The 22733-nt window shown below is 44.9% G+C and overlaps 1 protein-coding gene across 14 annotated transcripts in view; it reads right to left on the minus strand.

Moving 5' to 3' along the window:
• The window catches only part of ARID1B (AT-rich interaction domain 1B), a 1358614-nt gene that overhangs the window by 684287 nt on the left and 651594 nt on the right, over nt 1-22733 (minus strand). For all 14 annotated transcript variants that reach the window (XR_013221738.1, XM_077289055.1, XM_077289047.1 and 11 more), the window contains one exon: nt 19289-19468. Coding sequence is in view for 13 of the 14 variants with exons in the window: in XM_077289055.1 (XP_077145170.1) it covers nt 19289-19468 (180 nt within the window). In the remaining variant the exon portion in view is untranslated. The remainder of the gene's footprint in view (nt 1-19288; nt 19469-22733) is intronic.

Genomic DNA, 22733 nt, shown 5'->3' on the forward strand with positions numbered 1-22733 from the left:
AAAATTGTGTTACGCCGAAACATTGATGAATTGTAAATATCTGTATTCATATGGGTCTGAATACTTGGATTTACCTTTTGCTCAAAAAAAGTTTCTATTTTTTTTGAGTGCTGAAGTTCGCTGTTTTCTATCAAAAGATTATAGTAACAATTTTTCATTCTCCACACAGTTTGCCCAATGGCAATGAGAGTTCTATCTAAATACTATATCTAAATGTTACACTATCACTGGGTGCACAATTCAGACAAAAATCTGCCCATCTTAACCCCTTCCCGACCCATGACGCCTATGCGGCGTCATGGAATGATCGCATCCCTGCAGATCGGGTGAAAGGGTTAATTCCTATTTTACCCGATCTGCAGGGAGAGGGGGAGTTGTACTTCAGCCTAGGGGGGGTGGCTTTGCCCCCACGTGGCTACGATCGCTCTGATTGGCTGTTGAAAGTGCAACAGCCAATCAGAGCAATTTGCAATATTTCACCTATGAAAATGGTGAAATATTGCAATCCAGCCATGGCCGATGCTGCAATAGCATCTGCCATGGCTGGAAATCATGTACTGGCCCCCCCCACCGCCCCCGATCTCCTCCCCAGTCGTCCGTTCTGTCAGGTACCCCCCTCCGTCCCCCTGTTCGCTCCCCCGTGCTCCTGTCCGCTCCCCCGTGCTCCTGTCCGCTCCCCCCGTCCTCCGATCCCCCCCCCTGTGCTCCGATCCACCACCCCACCACCCCCTCATACTTACCGAGCCTCCCGGTGTCCGGCCGTGTCCTCGCTGGGCGCCGCCATCTTGGAAAATGGCGGGCGCATGCTCAGTACGCCCGCCGAATCTGCAGGCTGGCAGATTCGTTACAGGTACATTTTGATCGCTGTGGTAGGTTCTACCACAGCGATCAAAATAAAAAAATAATAAATAAACCCCCCCCTTTATCACCCCCATAGGTAGGGACAATAATAAAATAAAGAAAATATTTTTTTTTCTTTTACCACTAGGGTTAGGGTTAGAACTAGGGGTAGGGTTAGGGGTAGGGTTAGGGTTACGGGTAGGGTTAGGGTTAGGGGTAGGGTTATGGCATGTGCACACAGAGCGGATCGGCCGCGGATCCGCAGCGGATCGGCCGCGGATCGGCCGCGGATCCGCAGCAGATCGGCCGCGGATCGCAGCGGATCCGCAGCGGATCGGCCGCGGATCCGCAGCGGATCGGCCGCGGATCCGCAGTGGATCCGCAGCGGATCGGCCGCGGATCTGCAGCGGATCGGCAGCGGATCGGCCGCGGATCCGCAGCGGATCGGCAGCGGATCCGCAGCGGATTGGCCGCGGATCTGCAGCGGATTGGCCGCGGATCGGCAGCGGATCCGCAGCGGATTGGCCGCGGATCTGCAGCGGATTGGCAGCGGATTGGCCGCGGATCCGCAGCGGATTGGCAGCGGATTGGCCGCGGATCCGCAGCGGATTGGCAGCGGATTGGCCGCGGATCCGCAGCGGATTGGCAGCGGATTGGCCGCGGATCCGCAGCGGATTGGCCGCTGCGAATTCGAAGCAGTTTTCCATCAGGTTTACAGTACCATGTACACCTAAGGAAAACCAAATCTGCTGTGCCCATGGTGCGGAAAATTCCGTGCAGAAACGCTGCATTGTATTTTCCGCAGCATGTCAATTCTTTGTGCGGATTCCGCAGCGGTTTACACCTGTTCCTCAATAGGAATCCGCAGGTGAAATCCGCACAAAAAAACACTGGAAATCTGCTGTAAATCCGCAGGCAAAACGCAGTGCCTTTTACCTGCAGATTTTTCAAAAATCGTGCGGAAAAATCTCACACGAATCCGCAACGTGGGCACATACCCTTAGGGTTAGGGTTGGAATTAGGGCTAGGGTTGGAAATAGGGTTAAGAATAGGCTTGTGGTTAGGGTTACGGATAGGGTTAGGGGTGTGTTGGGGTTACAGTTGTGGTTAGGGTTGGGATTAGGGTTACGGTTGGGATTAGGGTTAGGATTAGGGTTGGAATTAGGGTTACGGTTGTGTTGCGGTTAGGGTTGTGGTTAGGGGTGTGTTGGGGTTAGGGTTGTGATTAGGGTTATGGCTACAGTTGGGATTAGGATTAGGGGTGTGTTGGGGTTAGTGTTGAAGTTAGAATTGAGGGGTTTCCACTGTTTTAGGCACATCAGGGGTCTCCAAACGCAACATGGCGCCACCATTGATTCCAGCCAATCTTGCGTTCAAAAAGTCAAATGGTGCTCCCGCCCTTCCAAGCCCCGACGTGCGCCCAAACAGTGGTTTACCCCCACATTTGGGGTACCAGCGTACTCAGGACAAACTGGGCAACAACTGTTGGGGTCCAATTTCTCCTGTTACCCTTGCAAAAATAAAAAATTACTTGCTAAAACATAATTTTTGAGGAAAGAACAATTATTTTTTATTTTCACGGCTCTGCGTTATAAACTTCTGTGAAGCACTTGGGGGTTGAGAGTGCTCACCACACATCTAGATAAGTTCCTTCGGGGGTCTAGTTTTCAAAATGGGGTCACTTGTGGGGTGTTTCTACTGTTTAGGCACATCAGGGGCTCTGCAAATGCAATGTGACGCCCGCAGACCATTCCATCAAAGTCTGCATTTCAAATGTCACTACTTCCCTTCCGAGCCCTGACGTGTGCCCAAACAGTGGTTTACCCCCACATATGGGGTATCAGCGTACTCAGGAGAAACTGGACAACAACTTTTGGGGTCCAATTTCTCCTGTTACTCTTGCAAAAATAAAAAATTCTGGGCTAAAAAAATATTTTTGAGGAAAGGAAACACATTTATTATTTTCACGGCTCTGCGTTATAAACTTCTGTGAAGCACTTGGGGGTTCAAAGTGCTCACCACACATCTAGATAAGTTCCCTTGGGGGTCTAGTTTCCAAAATGGAGTCACTTGTGGGGAGTTCCTACTGTTTAGGCACATCAGGGGCTCTGCAAACGCAACCTGATGCCCGCAGAGCATTCCATCAAAGTCTGCATTTCAAAACGTCACTACTTCCCTTCTGAACCCCGACGTGTGCCAAAACAGTGGTTTACCCCCACATATGGGGTATCAGCGTACTCAGGAGAAACTGGACAACAACTTTTGGGGTCCAATTTCTCCTGTTACTCTTGCAAAAATAAAAAAATTCTGGGCTAAAAAAATATTTTTGAGGAAAGGAAACACATTTTTTATTTTCACGGCTCTGCGTTATAAACTTCTGTGAAGCACTTGGGGGTTCAAAGTGCTCACTACACATCTAGATAAGTTCCCTTGGGGGTCTAGTTTCCAAAATGGAGTCAATTGTGGGGAGTTCCTACTGTTTAGGCACATCAGGGGCTCTGCAAACGCAACCTGACGCCCGCAGAGCATTCCATCAAAGTCTGCATTTCAAAACGTCACTACTTCACTTCCGAACCCTGACGTGTGCCAAAACAGTGGTTTACCCCCACATATGGGGTATCATCGTACTCAGGAGAAACTGGAAAACAACTTTTGGGGTCCAATTTCTCCTATTACCATTGGGAAAATAAAAAATTGTGGGCTAAAAAATCATTTTTGAGAAAAGAAAAATTATTTTTTATTTTCATGGCTCTGCGTTATAAACTTCTGTGAAGCACTTGGGGGTTCAAAGTGCTCACCACACATCTAGATTAGTTCCTTGGGAGGTCTAGTTTCCAAAATGGGGCCACTTGTGCGGGAGCTCCAATGTTTAGGCACACAGGGGCTCTCCAAACGCGACATGGTGTCCGCTAATGATTGGAGCTAATTTTCCATTCAAAAAGCCAAATGGCGTGCCTTCCCTTCCGAGCCCTGCCGTGCGCCCAAACAGTGGTTTACCCCCACATATGGGGTATCATCGTACTCAGGACAAACTGGACAACAACATTTGGGGTCCAATTTCTCCTATTACCCTTGGGAAAATAAAAAATTCTGGGCTAAAAATCATTTTTGAGGAAAGAAAAATTATTTTTTTATTTTCACGGCTCTGCGTTATAAACTTCTGTGAAGCACCTGGGGGTTATAAGTGTTTACTATGCATCTAGATAAGTTCCTTGGGGGGTCTAGTTTCCAAAATGGGGTCACTTGTAGGGGAGCTACAATGTTTAGGCACGCAGGGGCTCTCCAAACGCGACATGGTGTCCGCTAACGATTGGAGCTAATTTTCCATTCAAAAAGTGAAATGGCACGCCTCCCCTTCCGAGCCTTGCCGTGCACCCAAACAGTGGTTTACCCCCACATATGAGGTATCGGCATACTCAGGAGAAATTGCCCAACAAATTTTAGGATCCATTTTATCCTGTTGCCTATGTGAAAATGAAAGAATTGAGGCTAAAAGAAATTTTGTGTGAAAAAAAAGTACTTTTTCATTTTTGCGGATCAATTTGTGAAGCACCTGGGGGTTTAAAGTGCTCACTATGCCTCTAGATGAGTTCCTTGGGGGGTCTACTTTCCAAAATGGGGTCACTTGTGGAGGAGCTCCAATGTTTAGGCACACAGGGGCTTTCCAAACGCGACATGGTGTCCGCTAACGATGGAGATAATTTTTCATTCAAAAAGTCAAATGGCGCTCCTTCCCTTCCGAGCCTTACCATGTGCCCAAACAGTGGTTTACCCCCACATGTGAGGTATTGGTGTACTCAGGAGAAATTGCCCAACAAAATTTAGGATCCATTTTATCCTGTTGCCCATGTGAAAATGAAAAAATTGAGGCTAAAATAATTTTTTCGTGAAAAAAAAGTACTTTTTCATTTTTACGGATCAATTTGTGAAGCACCTGGGGGTTTAAAGTGCTCACTATGCTTCTAGATAAGTTCCTTGGGGGGTCTAGTTTCCAAAATGGGGTCACTTGTGGGGGAGCTCCAATGTTTAGGCACACGGGGGCTCTCCAAACGCGACATGGTGTCCGCTAAAGATTGGAGCCAATTTTTCATTGAAAAAGTCAAATGGCGCTCCTTCCCTTCCGAGCCCTGCCGTGCGCCCAAACAGTGGTTTACCCCCACATATGAGGTATCAGCGTACTCAGGACAAATTGGACAACAACGTCCGTGGTCCAGTTTCTCCTTTTACCCTTGGGAAAATAAAAAAATTTTCGCTAAAATATCATTTTTGTGACTAAAAAGTTAAATGTTCATTTTTTACTTCCATGTTGCTTCTGCTGCTGTGAAACACCTGAAGGGTTAATAAACTTCTTGAATGTGGTTTTGAGCACCTTGAGGGGTGCAGTTTTTAGAATGGTGTCACTTTTGGGTATTTTCAGCCATATAGAACCCTCAAACTGACTTCAAATGTGAGGTGATCCCTAAAAAAAATGGTTTTGTAAATTTTGTTGTAAAAATGAGAAATCACTGGTCAAATTTTAACCCTTATAACTTCCTAGCAAAAAAAAAAATTGTTTCCAAAATTGTGCTGATGTAAAGTAGACATGTGGGAAATGTTATTTATTAACTATTTTGTGTCACATAACTCTCTGGTTTAACAGAATAAAAATTCAAAATGTGAAAATTGCGAAATTTTCAAAATTTTTGCCAAATTTCCGTTTTTTTCACAAATAAACTCAGAAATTATCGACCTAAATTTACCACTAACATGAAGCCCACTATGTCACGAAAAAACAATCTCAGAATCGCTAGGATCCGTTGAAGCGTTCCTGAGTTATTACCTCATAAAGGGACACTGGTCAGAATTGCAAAAAACGGCAAGGTCATGAAGGGGTTAAAAAGCATTAAAAGTTCTGTACACCTTTACACAACAATTATTTTGTTATTGTTTTTTTGCTTTCTACATGCCAATTCTTAAAAAAAAAAAAATGTTCTACTATTTTGCTGCTGAAGAGTTTCTGTAAGGCCGGTTTCACATTTGCGGTTGTATCCGCAGCGTTTCTTACGCTATTATCCGCATGCGTTGTGTATTCCTATATTTAACATTAGAGACGCATGCGTCTGCGATCGGTTGCGTTTTGCTGCATTTGACGACGCATGCGTCATTTCGTCCTCTGCGGTTTCGCGCGGTAAACGCTACATGTAGTAATTTTAGAGGAGTCAATTTGCCGCCTGGAAAACGTATGCATTTGTTAGCAGAAGGAATGCGGCAAAAAAACACATTGCTGTCTATGTGAACGCATGCGGCCACAAGCACATGCTTTTGCTTGCGTTTGTGAACACATGTGTTGCACCACAGCAAAACATGTCTAGACACTGATTAGCCACCCCCCACATACAAGGTGGTAAAGGGGGGGAGTGGACAGTTGCAGGTCACTACTCAGCAGACAGAGAAGCTTTCCAGATGCAGCAGAGCAGACACAGGAAGGAATCTATACTGTGAACAATGTGAGTATATCCTAGCCAATGTCTATTTTCTGTCTCTATAGGTCCTAATTTCTGCCATTTCTTTCTTTCTGCATGCATCAGAATGTCATCTTCTTCTGAGGAGGAGCAAAGGCCTGGGCCTGAACAAGCCGAACATGTCAGTGAAGTGAGTACTCACCTCCTCAGATTGGTAAGTATTCACTGTAACATCTACACATGACAATTTTTTTCCCTTTTTTTTAGAGCACTTCTTCCACTGCGGCAGAGGCTGAGCAGGAGCAGCGGGTTCACGGTCGGGTGGAAAGCTGGCAGCATGTACGTATACGTGGCTGACTGTTTATTGTATCCTCACTTTACAATTCTTGAATCTTCATTTCTTTACTTTCCTCTTTCTTTACATTTTTCTTCTGGACTCCTTTTTTTTCTTGACTTTCAATATTTATGCCATTTCTCTGCCTCTGTTTCCTTTCTTTTCCTTATGTTAATGTCTCCAATATTAATGTCTTTATTTATTTTTTAGGTTCCAGAACGGGATGAGGACCTCATTGAAAATGACCACCTTATCTCCCTGGTCCATGAGCGAGTCCCGTTGTGGGACACCCGGGTTCAGCAGCACTCGGACAACGTGACGATCCGGCGGCTATGGAATTAGGTGGCCAAAGCGATGTGGGATGGCTAAGACAACGCCCTGACTTGGGTCCAAAATGCATTTTGTAAGTGTTGCAATGCAATGTGATGCAGCAGAGACTCTGGCCGGGATCACACAACTGTGTGTGATGAGAGAAACTCTCAGGAGTTCCTCTCATCACACACAGTTGTGTGAGCACGGCCAAAAGTCCATTGTCTAACCATTATTTTTTGTTTTTTCAACAGTGCTCAAAGTCAAAACACGTTGGCGTTCGATGAAGGACCGCTTCAACAAGGACCTTCGTCAAGGGAGCAGTATTCCTAGTGGTTCTGGAGCAAGGATCCAAAAATATAAATACCACCGCATTCTGGCATTTTTGAGACTGGTCCTTGCCCAGAGAACGTAAGTATTTTTTTGGTGTATTGAGTTGTGTTGTATTGCCATAATCTGTATGTTTCTATTCCACAGGAGTTGGCGTTTTGTAATGTTTGGTATTTTTTTTTCTTTTTTTACAGCACATGGAGCAGCACTCTTGACCCTGGTTCTGGAGAAAACCTTCATCAGACAGCCACGAACCTGGACCAGCCATCCAGCAGCGCTGCAGCAAATGGGCCTGCCACACTAACTGGAGACCAGGAAGCTGGTCCATCAGGTGTTCCCCTTTCCCAGTCCTCTGCCCGTTTTATTTTGGGCTCTTCCCGGCAGCGGCAGAGGGCCTCGGACAGGTCACTCATGCCCGAGTTTTTGCACTTGAGCTCGGTTTTCACGATGGACTCAAGGCGATGGGTGACCGCCTGGATACTGCCAATAGCCATATGAATACACGTATCCAGACCTCCAGAGGAAGGCTGTCCGACTTCCAGAGGACAGCACATCATTTTTTTAATCAAATTGAACAGTGCATGTCGGAACACCTTACTCCTGATCTCCAGCTTAGTGTCATGTAGGCCTGCAATGCTGCTTACGTGCAGGCTATGCAGCAGAGTCGGTATTTTCAGCAGTGGTGGCATATCCACCTGTGCCTACACTGTCACGCTTGAAATCAAAGCTGACCTCTGCTGCATACCAATGCACGGCCACCTCCATTCCAAGCACTGCCAAACACCACTACAGCACCACCTCCATGCCGAGTGCTGTTGGACAGCCCACCGCCACCACCATGACAACTGCTGCTCCTGCTTGGACCTCCTCCACTGACACCACCATGCAGCAGCAGGACCCTGGCATGGCCTTCTGCTCCACCACCACGATGCAGCAGGACCCAGGCATGGCCTTCCGCTTCACCATGCAGCAGCAGGACCCAGGCATGGCCTTCCGCTCCATCATGCAGCAGCAGGACCCAAGCATGGCCTTCCAACCTCCAACCGCAACCATGCAGCAGCAGGACCCTGGCATGGCCTTCCAACCTCCAAACGCAACCATGCAGCAGCAGCGGGACAAAGACCCTGACAGTTCAGCCACTATGACCAGGCCGCAAGAAATGAGCCCGCCGAGGCTCCCCAGACTGCATCGCCAATCCCAAAAAGAGAAAAAGAAACAGCAGGCTATCTCTATTCCTCCCCCTCACCTCCCAATGTGTCTGTAATGTCAGGTTTGTCTCACCCTTCCAGTGTGTCTCAGCTCTCTCATGCGTCGAATCCCATCCCCGATCTGCCAGACCCCAGTAATTTAATTGCCCCTTCTCCTGCCACCCCTGCGTCGTCCACAGTGAGTCAAGCTTCACAGCTACATACCCCTCGTTTCCAGCACTCTACCCCAAGCAGGCGCAGTTAATTTTTTTTTAGGTGTAAAAATAAATAACCAACTATGCAAATACCCGAAAAGGGAGAAAAAAGAAGAAGTAGCGCACTCCTCTTGTCCAAACAAGTCTTGATTTTTATTGGAACATTTCACATCCGATCGGGACCTGTAGAAGCGCTCGCTGCGCGAAACAGCTGTAGTCCTTCACCTTCCAGCATGTTTTCTCCTACCCGCCTGTCCTTGTGAGATGTTCCAATAAAAATCAAGACTTGTTTGGACAAGAGGAGTGCGCTACTTCTTCTTTTTTCTCCCTTTTCGGGTATTTGCATAGTTGTTTTTTTTCCCTGTACGCTGCACCCTCCATGAGCCGACTACTTGGGACGGAGTAAGTCTCAGTGATCTGGATGCTCGCCACGCACGAGGGGTAAGTGCACTTCAGCGGTGCTATATTTTCTCTCTTTTTTAAGGCAGTAAAAATAAATAATAATGTTTTTTGCCCCCCAAAATGTTTGGTTAATTGTGTATTTCGCCACCGGCAACACAAACCATGCGCCAAATAAAACACTGCGCTGCACACTTTATTTTTTTGCCACCTCATAGCTCCAGTAGTTAGCAAATACAACACTGCAGCTTTGTGTGTGTTTGGTATAGAGATATGAGGTGGCCAAAAAAAATTATACTTGTATTTTCTCCATAATCTCTTCCTTCTGCTTACTCTGTGACTAGTGTTGCAGACTGAAGAGAAAATGGCAATAATACAAAGCAGAACTATACTCAACAGGTCATGTGTCCAAAAACTCATTAGTTAGGACACCTGACCTGGTGAGTAGAGAACTGCCTTGTGTAACCTCCATTTTCTCTTCTGTGTACGTAATCTATTTCACACAAAGTGAAGGGACGATGGAGGTCATACAAGGCATATCTATATTCACCTGGACATGTGTCAGAAATAGTGAATTCATGAGGATGTTATATGTGCATCATGAATTCATTATTTCTGACACCTGACTTGATGAGTATAGATCTGTTTTGTATTAAACAGCCATCGTCTCTTCAGTCTGCATCCAGTAGATACTGCAGAACAGAATCAGAACGCAATGACATCAACAACCTTACCACTAACAACCTAAGTGGTTTGTAGAGGAAATACATAGGAGACATGGTCAAGATAACAAAAAAAAGTTTATTAACAAAAAATATTAGTAACATTTAAAACATAACTGGTATAGACCCAAACCCAACAGGACATTTTACACAATATTGTCCTGCCATGCCACAAGTCCAATATCAGAATTAAAAAAAGACAGCAAATTGGTCCCGCATGTGGCCAACTTCAGCAGTTGACCGCAGCGGGTGATGCTGGTACTCTGGCAATGGGTTTGGAACTTGTTCAATGTTGGGTCGCTCCTTAGCCATTATGTATTTGTGGAGAACCACACAGGCTATGACCACCTCATCGACTGTCTCCATTTTTAGATTAATGGCTGTTGCAAGAATGCGCCATTTTGAGACTAGAATCCCAAAGGTACACTCTACTGTTCTTCGGGCCCTGGTCAGTCTGTAGTTAAAGATCCTTTTAGTTGGTTCAAGTCCCGACTGGAATATGGCTTCAGTAGGTTTTCACACATCTGAAAGGCCTCATCCCCAACCATAACAAAAGGCATCGGTGGGCCTTCAGTGTTGGGGAGAGGTCGTGGCCGTGGAAAATTAAAATTTTTGCCATACACACCCATATCAGAGTTCTTGAAAGTCTGGGAATCATTGCCACGGCCAAAAGCTCCAATGTCTACAGCGAGGAAGCGACAGTCTGCATCTGCTATTGCCATGAGCACAACAGAAAAATATTTTTTGTAGTTGAAGTATTCCGATCCTGTTCTGGCTGGTTTGATCATGCTTATATGCTTTCCATCCACCACACCCAAACAGTTTGGGAAATCACACACACTCCAGAATTTCTCTGCAATTCCCATCCACATGTCCTCGGTGGGTAGGGGTATAAATTCATCCCGGAAAACATTCCACAAAGCCCGGCAGGTGTCCACAACTATTCCAGACAGGGTGGAAATTCCAAGCCGGTATTGGAAGTGGAGGGATGATAAGCTCTCTCCGGTTGCCAAAAATCTGTAATAAAATAAATAAAAAAGAAATTACAGTCAATTCTATTTATGGTGTTGTTCTGCTAAAGACATAAAGGAAAACACAAAGAATACATGTCAGACCAACAAAAATAATGACTGGCATTTGTTTAGAATTGTTACGTACCTTAATGTAACCAGCAGACGTTCCTCTGCTGGAATCACTCTACGGAGCTGGGTGTCCTGTCTCCGGATGGCTCCTTGGACACAACCAAGCGAATCCCGAAAAGAGTCTTGCGACATCCTGGTATATTCCGGGAATTTGTCCGGGTTGGCATTAAGCTCGCTATATAGCATTAGATAGGCTCCACGGCTCTCACAGAGTTCGATAATGGGGTGTTGCCAAAAACGCCTACGCCGTGTCCTTCTCTGCCTTTCACGATTTCTGTGTTGCTTCCAAGCAAACACACAGGCAAGAAACAGCTTGATGCTTGAATCCAGGTTGAAATAAAAGCTATCCATGCGGACATCCATCATCACACAGGATACAGTAGCAAACTGTTAAGATTTCAGCAGTCCTAGGGTCTATATATAGATATCCCATAATACACGCCCTCTGTAGTCCCATTGGCGGTGTCTGGTTATCTAGATTTTTCTCCTGTAAAATTTTCCACCATGCACACAAAAAACGCAAACGCATGACAAAACGCATGGAAAAGCATGAAAACGCAGCGTTTTATAAACCACATGTGTCTAAAAAAACACTGCGTTTGTTCATGTTTTTATGCGTTTTTTTCGCATATGTGAAACTAGCCTAAGTCTTTGCAAAAATTTAACAAATCCATCAGGGCTTTGGCTCCTTGTTCTGGTATCTCTCTCTGTTCGTCCCCGCTCTACTCCCAGTGTCTACTTTTATCCACTTTCTCAAAAGGGTCATTTATTTATTTGCATATACTTAGCATTTACATTTTTCACATCCACTTCTGTAAAGTGAAGGAGGTACACTGAGCTTTCATTTATCTTTTGACTCTATACAATGGATCAGTGAAAAACTGAAGAAACATGGGCAGAACACAAACAAAATGTACCTTCAATTTTCCATCTGTGTCTCACGGATCTCAGATAGACTTTAAAGGGAATCAGTAACCTGAAAATACACTATTGTCCTGCAAGTATAGGGTTAATTCACAGGTTACTAGCGTTGTGAAGAAGCACGTTGTTAGGAGGAAATTAACTTTTTTATTCTCTCTGTAGCGTTTTGGCTTCACTCATAGGGGTGGCGTCAGCAAGGGTTCAGTCACTCCTCTATTTATAGGCTGCAATCACACCCTAAGCACTGACTGACAGCAGGCTCAGCATTAGGATCGGCTGACAGTCTGTGTCAGGGTTACGGTTACAGCAGGTGACTGAATCAGCAGCTTCCCCGTGAACACTGTTAGAAAGGGGGAAGAAAGTTAATTCCATCTTGGCAGCACAGGTTTAAGTGCAGGCGCCGGGAAGGCTAGTAACACTATTAACCTGCAGATACACGGACCTCAAATCCAGACTACATTCTGGGTAGAGAGCCACCAACAACAGAAAAATCCAAAACTTGGATTAATCAGCAATCTGCATACCTGAAGGTCTTAAAAAGAAAGGAAGATTGCAGACTGAGACTTAAGGCTACTTTATTAATGTTAACCAATGACATACATAAAAGTTACTATTTCCATATCAAAGATGTCCATAGTCTTTAAAGGGACTCTGTCAGCCCCCCGGAATCAGGGGCGGACAACGACAGCTTTTGGCCCCTGTGCAAGAAATGTGTCTGGGCCCCCTTACATATATACAGTCCCTTGTGAAAGTATTCGGCTCCCTGGAACTTTTCAACCTTTTCACACATATCATGCTTCAAACATTAAGATACCAAATGTAAATTTTTGGTGAAGAATAAACAACAAGTGGAACACAATTGTGAAGTTGACCGAAATTTATTGGTTATTTTAAATTTTTGTAGAAATTCAAAAACTGAAAAGTGGGGCGTGCAATATTATTTGGCCCCTTTAACTTAATACTTTGTTGTGCTACCTTTTGCTGCGATTACAGCTGCCAGTCCCTTGGGGTATGTCTCTATCAGTTTTGTACATCGAGAGACTGAAATTCTTGCCCATTTTTCCTTGGCAAACAGCTCGAGCTCAGTGAGGTTTGATGGAGATCGTTTGTGAACAGCAGTTTTCAGCTCTTTCCACAGATTCTCGATTGGATTGAGGTCTGGACTTTGACTTGGCCATTCTAACACCTGGATATGTTTATTTGTGAACCATTCTATTGTAGATTTTGCTTTGTTTGGGATCATTGTCTTGTTGGAAGACAAATCTCCGTCCCAGTCTCAGGTCTTTTGCAGACTCCAACAGATTTTCTTCAAGAATGGTCCTGCATTTGGCTCCATCCATCTTCCCATCAATTTTAACCATCTTCCTTGTCCCTGCTGAAGAAAAACAGGCTGAAACCATGATGCTGCCACCACCATCTGACCAGAGCACCTTCTTCCACATGTTTGGTGTGTCTCCCAGGTGGCTTGTTGCAAACTTTAAACAACACTTTTTATAGATATCCTAGAGAAATAGCTTTCTTCTTGCCACTCTTCCATAAAGCCCAGATTTGTGCAGTGTTCGACTGACTTGTCCTATGGACAGACTGTCCCACCTCAGCTGTAGATCTCTGCAGTTCATCCAGAGTGATCATGGGCCTCTTGGCTGCATCTCTGATCAGTCTTCTCCTTGTTTGAGATGAAAGTTTAGAGTGACGGCCGGGTCTTGGAAGATTTGCAGTGGTATGAAAAATTAAGGTTTTCGAAATCATTTTGTATCCAAATATGGCTTTAACCCCTAAATCCCATATGGCGTACTATCCCGTCGAGGTGACCTGGGACTTAATCCCCAGGTATGGGATAGTACGTAATAGGCGATCGGCCACGTTCACGGGGGGAGCGCGGCCGATCGCCTCCGGGTGTCAGCTGATTATTACAGCTGACATCCGGCACTATGTGCCAGGAGTGGTCACGAACTGCTCCCGGCACATTAACACCTGGAACACTGTAATCAAACATGATCGCAGCGTTCCGGCGGCATAGGGAAGCATCGCGCAGGGAGGGGGCTCCCTGCGTCCTTCCCCGAGACCCTTTGTACAACGCGATGTGATCGTGTTGAACCGACCGTCTCCTCCCTGCAGGCCTCGGATCCAAAATGGCTGCGGGGCTCCTTCCGGGTCCTGCAGGGAGGTGGATTGCAAGCGCCTGCTCAGAGCAGGCACCGGCAAGCCTCCCTGCATTGCCTGTCAGATCGCTGATCTGACACAGTGCATTGCAAAGTGTCAGATCAGCGATCTGACACTATACTGTGATGTCCCCCCTCGGGCAATGTTAGAAAGTAAAAAATATATATATTTATTGTTCCAATAAATACATCTCTTTATCTAAATAAAAAAAACAACAACAATAATAAAAGTACACATATTTAGTATCCTTACCGACCCGACCTATAGAACTGTCCCACTAGTTAACCCCTTCAGTGAACACCGTAAAAAAGAAAAAAGAGGCAAAAAACAACACTGTATTATCATACCGTCAAACAAAAAGTGGAATAACATGCGATCAAAAAGACGGATGACGGATATAAATAAACAGGGTACCGCTGAAGACGTCATCCTATCCAGCAAGAAATGAGCCGCCATACAGCATCATCAGCAAAAAAATAAAAAAGTTATAGTCCTCAGAATAAAGCGATGCAAAAATAAATATTTTTTCTATAAAATAGTTTTTATCGTATAAAAGAGGCAAAACATAAAAAAAGATATAAATGACATATCACTGTAATCATACTGACCCGAAGAATAAAACTGCTTTATCAATTTTACCAAATGTGGAACGGTATAACCGCCCCCCCCCCCCAAAAAAAAAAAAGAAATTAGTAAATAGCTGCTTTTTGGTCATTCTGCCTCGCAAAAATCGGAATAAAAAGTCACATGCCCGAAAATGGTACCAATAAAAAGGTCAACTCGTCCAGCAAAAAACAAGACCTCACATGACTCTGTGGACCAAAATATGGAAAAATTATAGCTCTCAAAATGTGGAGACGCAAAAACTATTTTTTGCAATAACAAGCATCTTTTAGTGTGTGACAGCTGCCAATCATAAAAATCCACTACAAAACCCGCTATAAAAGGAAATAAAACCCCCCTTCATCACCCCCTTAGTTAGTGAAAAATAATAAAATTAAAAAAATGTATTTATTTCCATTTTCCCATTAAGGTTAGGGTTAGGGTTGGGGCTAAAGTTAGGGTTGGGGCTAAAGTTAGGATTGGGGCTAAAGTTAGGATTGGGGCTAAAGTTAGGCTTTGGATTACATTTATGGTTGGGATTAGGGTTAGGATTAGGGTTAGGGGTGTGTTGGAGTTAGGGGTGTAGTTAGGGTTATGATGATGGTCGGGATTAGGGTTAGGGGTGTGTTTGGGTTAGGGTTTCAGTTAGAATTGGGGGGTTTCCACTGTTTAGGCACATCAGGGGCTCTCCAAATGAGACATGGCGTCTGATCTCAATTCCAGCCAATTCTGTGTTGAAAAAGTAAAACAGTGCTCCTTCCCTTCCGAGCTCTCCCGTGCGCCCAAACAGGGGTTTACCCCAACATATGGGGTATCAGTGTACTCAGGACAAATTGGAAAACAACTTTTGGGTCCAATTTCTCCTGTTACCCTTGAGAAAATACAAAACCGAGGGCTAAAAAATAATTTTTGTGGAAAAAAAAGATTTTTTATTTTCACGGCTCAGCGTTATAAACTGTAGTGAAACACTTGGGGGTTCAAAGTTTTCACAACACATCTAGATAAGTTCCTTGGGGGGTCTAGTTTCCAATATGGGGTCATTTGTGGGTTTTTTTTCTGTTTAGGTGCATAAGGGGCTCTGCAAATGCAACATGACGCCTGCAGACCAATCCATCTAAGTCTGCATTCCAAACGGAGCTCCTTCCCTTCCAAGCTCTGCCATGCATCCAAACTGTGGTTTACCCCCACATATGGAGCATCAGCGTACTCAGGACAAATTGGACAACAACTTTTGGGGTCCAATTTCTCCTGTTACCCTTGGGAAAATACAAAACTGGGGGCTAAAAAAGAATTTTTTGTGGAAAAAAAATTATTTTCATGGCTCTGCCTTATAAACTGTAGTGAAACACTTGGAGGTTCAAAGTTCTCAAAACACATCTAGATACATTCCTTAGGGGGTCTTCTTTCCAAAATGGTGTCACTTGTGGGGGGTTTCAGTGCTTAGGCACATCAGGGGCTCTCCAAACGCCACATGGCGTCCCATCTCAATTCCAGTCAATTTTGCATTGAAAAGTCAAATGGCGCTCCTTCCCTTCCGAGCTCTGCCATGCGCCCAAACAGTGGTTTACCCCCACATATGGGGTATCAGCGTACTCAGGACAAATTGCACAACAACTTTTGGGGTCCAATTTTTTTCTGTTACCCTTGGGAAAAAAGAAAATTTGGGGCGAAAATATCATTTTTGTGAAAAAATATGATTTTTTATTTTTACGGCTCTACATTATAAACTTCTGCGAAGCACTTGGTGGGTCAAAGTGCTCACCACACATCTAGATAAGTTCTTTAGGGGGTCTACTTTGCAAAATGGTGTCACTTGTGGGGGGTTTCAATGTTTAGGCACATCAGGGGCTCTCCAAACGCCACATGGCATCCCATCTCAATTCCAGTAAATTTTGCATTGAAAAGTCAAATGGCACTCCTTCCCTTCCAAGCTCTGCCATGCGCCCAAACAGTGCTTTACCCTCACATATTGGGGTATCAGCGTACTCAGGACAAATTGCAGAACAAGTTTTGGGGTCCAATGTCTCCTGTTACCCTTGGTAAAATAAAACAAATTGGAGCTGAATTAAATTTTGTGTGAAAAAAAGTTAAATATTCATTTTTTTTTAACATTCCAAAAATTCCTGTGAAACACCTGAAGGGTTAATAAACTTCTTGAATGTGGTTTTGAGCACCTTGAGGGGTGCAGTTTTAGAATGCTGTCATACTTGGATATTTTCTATCATATAAACCCCTCAAAGTGACTTCAAATGTGATGTTTTCCCTAACAAAAAATGGTGTTGTAAAAATGAGAAATTGATGGTCAACTTTTAACCCTTATAATTCCCTAACAAAAAAAATGGTTCCAAAATTGTGCTGATGTAAAGTAGACATGTGGGAAATGTTACTTATTAAGTATTTTGCGTGACATATCTCTGTGATTTAAGGGCATAAAAATTTAAAGTTGGAAAATTGCAAAATTTTCAAAATTTTCGCCAAATTTCCATTTTTTTCACAAATAAACGCAGGTAATATCAAAGAAATTTTACCACTAGCATGGGAAAGCTTCTTTTCTAATGGAGGAGCTGATGGACTGGTTGTCTGGTCACCGGTTGCTCCATCAGCAGTCATTTAATATCTAAAAAGAGAGGGGACTATGTAATAAAAGAGGGAGCTATGAACAACAAAATTAACAAGAATACACTATGTAAGAGACAGCACTGTACATAACAGCAGAGCAAGCTATATAATAAGGGACGGCACCATATATAACTAGAGGATGGTACATACACTATATACTAAGGGACTGTGTTAGACATAATAAGCGATGATAATGTCTTCCTCCACCTCCCTGTGTTCCTAAGTCCATTATAAGCCCCCATTCCTTCCATCTCAAACCCCCACACCCCTCATTGTCTTCCTCCCACACCCCATCATTGCCCATTCCACCACCTCAATCATTTCCTCCACACCCACCACCCCCATTATTGCCCTTTCCACCACCTCCATCATTGCTTTCTCTCCTAGCACCCCATCATTGCCCTCTCCATCACTCCCATCATTGCCCTTTCCACTACCTCCATCATTGCCTTCTCCCCCACCACCTCCATCATTGCAACACCTCTCTCACCTGTCCCTCCCGCAAATGAAGCATCAAATGAATCATCACAGTCGGCAGCTTCCTCTCTGTGGCACAGCAGGCCGCTGAATGATTACGTCATCCAGCGGCGCTGCTGTCTGTGTGTGCGGAAGTGCGGACAGGAAGCAGGACGGATCCCTGCAGCTCCGCTCCGCTGCTATTTTCTCTTGTAGGCAGCGGAGCTGCTGGGATCATTCTTTGCCCACCGCACATGAGGGCCATCTGGCCAGGGGCCCCCCGGAGCCTCAGGGCTGGATATACAGGCCAGATTGCCCTCATTATTAGCCACCCTGCAGGGGCCCCCTCCACCTCCGGGCCCCAGTGCAGCCACAAAGTCTGCACATGTGGTATGTCCACCCATGCCCGGGATGCTTGTAAGCTATTACTATGGGCATACAGGTAATAGAATGGTAAAAACAGTCTTGCCTGTATGCCTCATAGTTGAGGTCTAAATGTTGAGAAATCCACTTTTAATCTTTTATGTTAATGATTTCTTGCAAGCTCCGGGGTGTGTGGTGCATGGAAGAGAGCCCTGCCCTCTCTCTTCATTACAATGCCACCCCCCTCCCATGCACATTACACTGACCTGTGACGAGCAGTTGCAGCGCTGTAATCTTGCGCATGTGCCATGCACTTGCGCATTTATGGATACCTTATCTGTTTTTCTAATGGCAGTGTCTTTGTCCTCCTTCTGTGCAGGCAAACTACTGCTGTATATTAAATGCAAGGAAATGCACCTCACAATTAAATCACCAAATGGATTACAATACAAATATCATATATCAATCTAGAGGTAAAAAAGGGAACTAACATGCGACTTCCACAATATGACTTTGCACAATGACTTTTGTTCTACATGTGCCTGTAATCATTAGTATAAAGCTAAAAACAGAGTAAACATCTTAATTGAAACCATTGCCAAACACAAATAGATACAAATAGCACAGAGGGAAATCTAGGAATAAGGAGGACAGTCATCCGCCTATGCTTTGCTAATGAATTAGTAATTCATTGGCGAGGGCCCTGACAGAAAACAGATGGCCTAAAACATTAAAAACAATGAATCCAGCAGCTGACTGGCCGGCCCATATTTGCTGGATGTGTCACAAAGCCAAGTCCGGGTGCCCACACATTTGCAGATGTGGGTCCATGCTTGCATTCCTTAAAAGCAGAAATCAGCTGCCAACTGCTTCTCCCAGGCGGGACACCCTGTAGATGAGACTACTCATGTAACCCCATCTAACTGAGCTAATGCAAATATTTTCTATGCCACTTATATTAAGCAATGGGGCTGAACAAAACTAAATGTATTCAATAATTTGTAATCTATGTGGTCTGATGGACAAATGTAGTTACAAAGCAAATATAGGGCAAATATAGTTACAAAGTTAGATACTACTAAAAAAATTAGTCTAAAAAGCATTAACAATACAGAAGTCAGAAGACTATCAGACAAAAGTATCCTATCTTCCATATTTCACCTAACCATGTTATAATAAGAATGATGAGAAAAAGCAAAGTACGGCAAACAGAACCATAGAAAAGGACAAAACATAAAACTTGCCTTGCGGCCCATACTGGTTCATCTGCGGTCCATAGTTGGCAGTGGAGTTTCCCTGTGAAAAGCTGCCCGTGGCAGTATGCATCTGACCCCCAGGAGACGGATGAGGTGACATAGAGGATCCAGTCTGCTGAGGTCCATACTGTGATAGTTGGTGATTTCTTTGGACCCCGGGCATGTAGCCTATAATTTAAGGGAATATAATATGTACAGTGAAACATGTCCAAAAGACCATCTCTCTAAGAAGTTCACTCCCCTGACCAGAACTTTTTAGATCTACCATATACATAGCATAATGGCCATCTTCTTTCATATGACACCCCCCCCCCACACACACACACCAAGAAAACTAACTTTTAATGTACTTATGGGAGGTCTTTTCAAAAAGGTTTTAATTTTTAAAGCTGCACACATCCACGTGTGCATTAGGCTACTTTCACACTAGCGTCGTGCACTGCACGTCGCTATGCGTTGTTTTGGAGAAAAAACGCATCCTGCAAAAGTGCTTGCAGGATGCGTTTTTTCTCCATAGACTTTTATTAACGACGCAGTGCGACGCATTGCCACACGTTGCAACCGTCGTGCGACGGTTGCGTCGGACCGTCGCCACCAAAAAAACGTTGCTTGTAACGTTTTTTGGTGCGTCGTTCCTGTCCGCCCCCTCCTCCCCGCACCTCACAATGGGGCAGCAGATGCATTGAAAAACAGCATCCGCTGCCCCCGCTGTGCGGCGCTTCCACAGCTAGCGTCGGTGCGCCGCCACGTCGCATAGCGACGTGCAGCGCATGACGCTAGTGTGAAAGTAGCCTTACTGACCAAAAGAAACGGACCCAGTTGCCATCATAGTTGCAACTATTTTTCTGTTCTATTTCTAAGTCTCATAGACTGGAGATACTGATCAGTTTTTTAAAATTGATGTGTCTATAGATCAAACAAACCCCAGGGGTCAGTGTGCAGTCAGAAAAAAACAAATGGGCAGCACTAGGATATCTCACATGGATATGTGAATGCAGTCTTAGAACCAATTTGTGTCCAGATGTATCTCACATGGATATGTGAATGCAGTCTTAGAACCAATTTGTGTCCAGATGTTTGCGATCACCATAGTGGATGTTTTGTAGCAACATCTAATTTCAATGTTTCATTTTAAAGATGTGGCACATTTCATTTTTTCTCCAAAGGCATTAACACGAGTCACCAGACTCTGTAGCGACTATCAAAATGGTCACCCATTTTTATTATATTACATACTGTTATTTTGGAGGATAGAACTTTATATTTAGCCAAAATCACTTGCTTCCCTTTACATACTGTAGCATAGCGCCTACTACGTGTCTTGGGGGACACTCGCATGGCATGGGATTAAAGCACTCGGGCACGGTTTTCTATCAAAAACACAGTCTCTTAGGTTTATTTCGCACAACACAAACCACATCCACAGGAACTTAGTAACAGCTTGAATAGTATCTGGACATATTCAACTTTACCACAGTTCGTCTCTGACCCCGGTCAGCATTATACACGGTTTTAAAACCGTTACCCGTTGGCAACCTTCACGGGTTCCTGGACACCTCTTGGCCTCAGTGGTGCCCCAGACACAATGTCTCTCTCTTTCTTTTACTCTGACCCCAGTCAGTACAACACAAATCTCCATTCATTACCTGTTGGTGCCACACAGGTTCTCGGTTACCTCTCTTCCTTAGAGGCATCCTATAGACATTCATACTCTGTCTTTCCTTTTCTCTGACCCCGGTCAGTACAACACGAATCTCCATTCGTTACCTGCCATTGCTGCACAGGTTCTCGGATACCTCTCTTCACCAGAGGCATCCTTCTGACATTCTCACTCTGACCCCGGTCAGTACAACACGGATCTCCATCCGTTCCACAGTCTGGTCTGTGCGAGGTCCAGAGCCCCCGCTATGTGCTCTTCAGGGAGCCAACACTCCCAGCACATGGGGCTCTCTCCAAGACCTTCCAGCACAGACCATTCAGATCCACACTCAGAGCCCATGTGACCAAACCTCAGTCACATTATATGCTACCAACAACTCCCCTAGATGGGAGTGCGTTTGTGTGGCTAGTTTGTCCTGCCCATCTCACACAACTAGCCTAATAAGTCTCCCTTACAACTACACCATAGATATACACACTCTTGAGGGACTACAGGTCCCAGAACAACAACTTTGCATCAGACTTACCACGCAGACTCCCTCTGCCACACATATCAGCCATTCACAACATTGCCAGTCACTGTTTCACTACCATTATCACAACAGATATGCCTCAATGCATATCTCAAGGAGCACACACAGCTCCCCCTAGCTGCCACAGGGGTCACTACACCACATATTCCCCCCCTCTGTTCAAACCCGTAGGGTTGAACACTTATCACACACCATCCTCATCATCACACCTTTGTTAGGTTTTTTTTTTTCCCAACACTTCACCAGCTGCTGCTGGCAATCACAAGCCGCTGCTGCTGAACCTCTTGCTGCAACTGCAGCCCCACTCCACAACGCTCTATATGGATTCACCGCAGACTTCGTGGACCCGCCGATCCACAGCAAGACGCTTGTCACCTTCGTAACCCCGCCGAGTTACAGCAAGACACTTGTCACCTTCGTAACCCCGCCGAGTTATAGGCATTAATGCACAAACACTTTATCTCACTGATCCCAATCAGTATCACACGGTTGTCAGACCGTCGACTCCTCTGGCTTAGCCAGCACTGCACATGTGCTTCTTAGGGAACCGTTTGCCCACATTCGAGCACCAATTGTAGCATAGCGCCTACTACGCGTCTTGGGGGACACTCGCTTGGCATGGGATTAAAGCACTCGGGCACGGTTTTCTATCAAAAACACAGTCTCTTAGGTTTATTTCGCACAACATAAACCACATCCACAGGAACTTAGTAACAGCTTGAACAGTATCTGGACATATTCAACTTTACCACAGTTCGTCTCTGACCCCGGTCAGCATTACACACGGTTTTCAGACCATTACCCGTTGGCAACCTTCACGGGTTCCTGGACACCTCTTGGCCTCAGAGGTGTTATGATCCTTAGTGGTTGAGGATCACAAATTACTCCAGCTAAGTAACAAACGTAGGACAAGCTCTAGGGAGGTGGCAAACTGGACTGACCGCAAATCTGAACCTATCCAAACACACTAGAAGTAGCCGGTGAACGTGCCTAAAAGTCCTAGACGTCTCGAGCCAGCCTGAGGAACTAACTACCCCTAGAGAGAAAGAATGACCTCTCTTGCCTCCAGAGAAATAATCCCCAAAGATATAGAAGCCCCCAACAGATAATAACGGTGAGGTAAGAGGAAGGCACATACACAGGGGTGAAAGCAGATTCAGCAAATGAGGCCCACTAATACTAGATAGCAGAAAATAGAAAAGGGAATCTATGCGGTCAGTAAAAAACCCTTACAAAATATC

The sequence above is a fragment of the Ranitomeya variabilis genome, chromosome 2, assembly GCF_051348905.1.
Source record: "Ranitomeya variabilis isolate aRanVar5 chromosome 2, aRanVar5.hap1, whole genome shotgun sequence".
Taxonomy (NCBI): Eukaryota; Metazoa; Chordata; class Amphibia; order Anura; family Dendrobatidae; genus Ranitomeya; species Ranitomeya variabilis.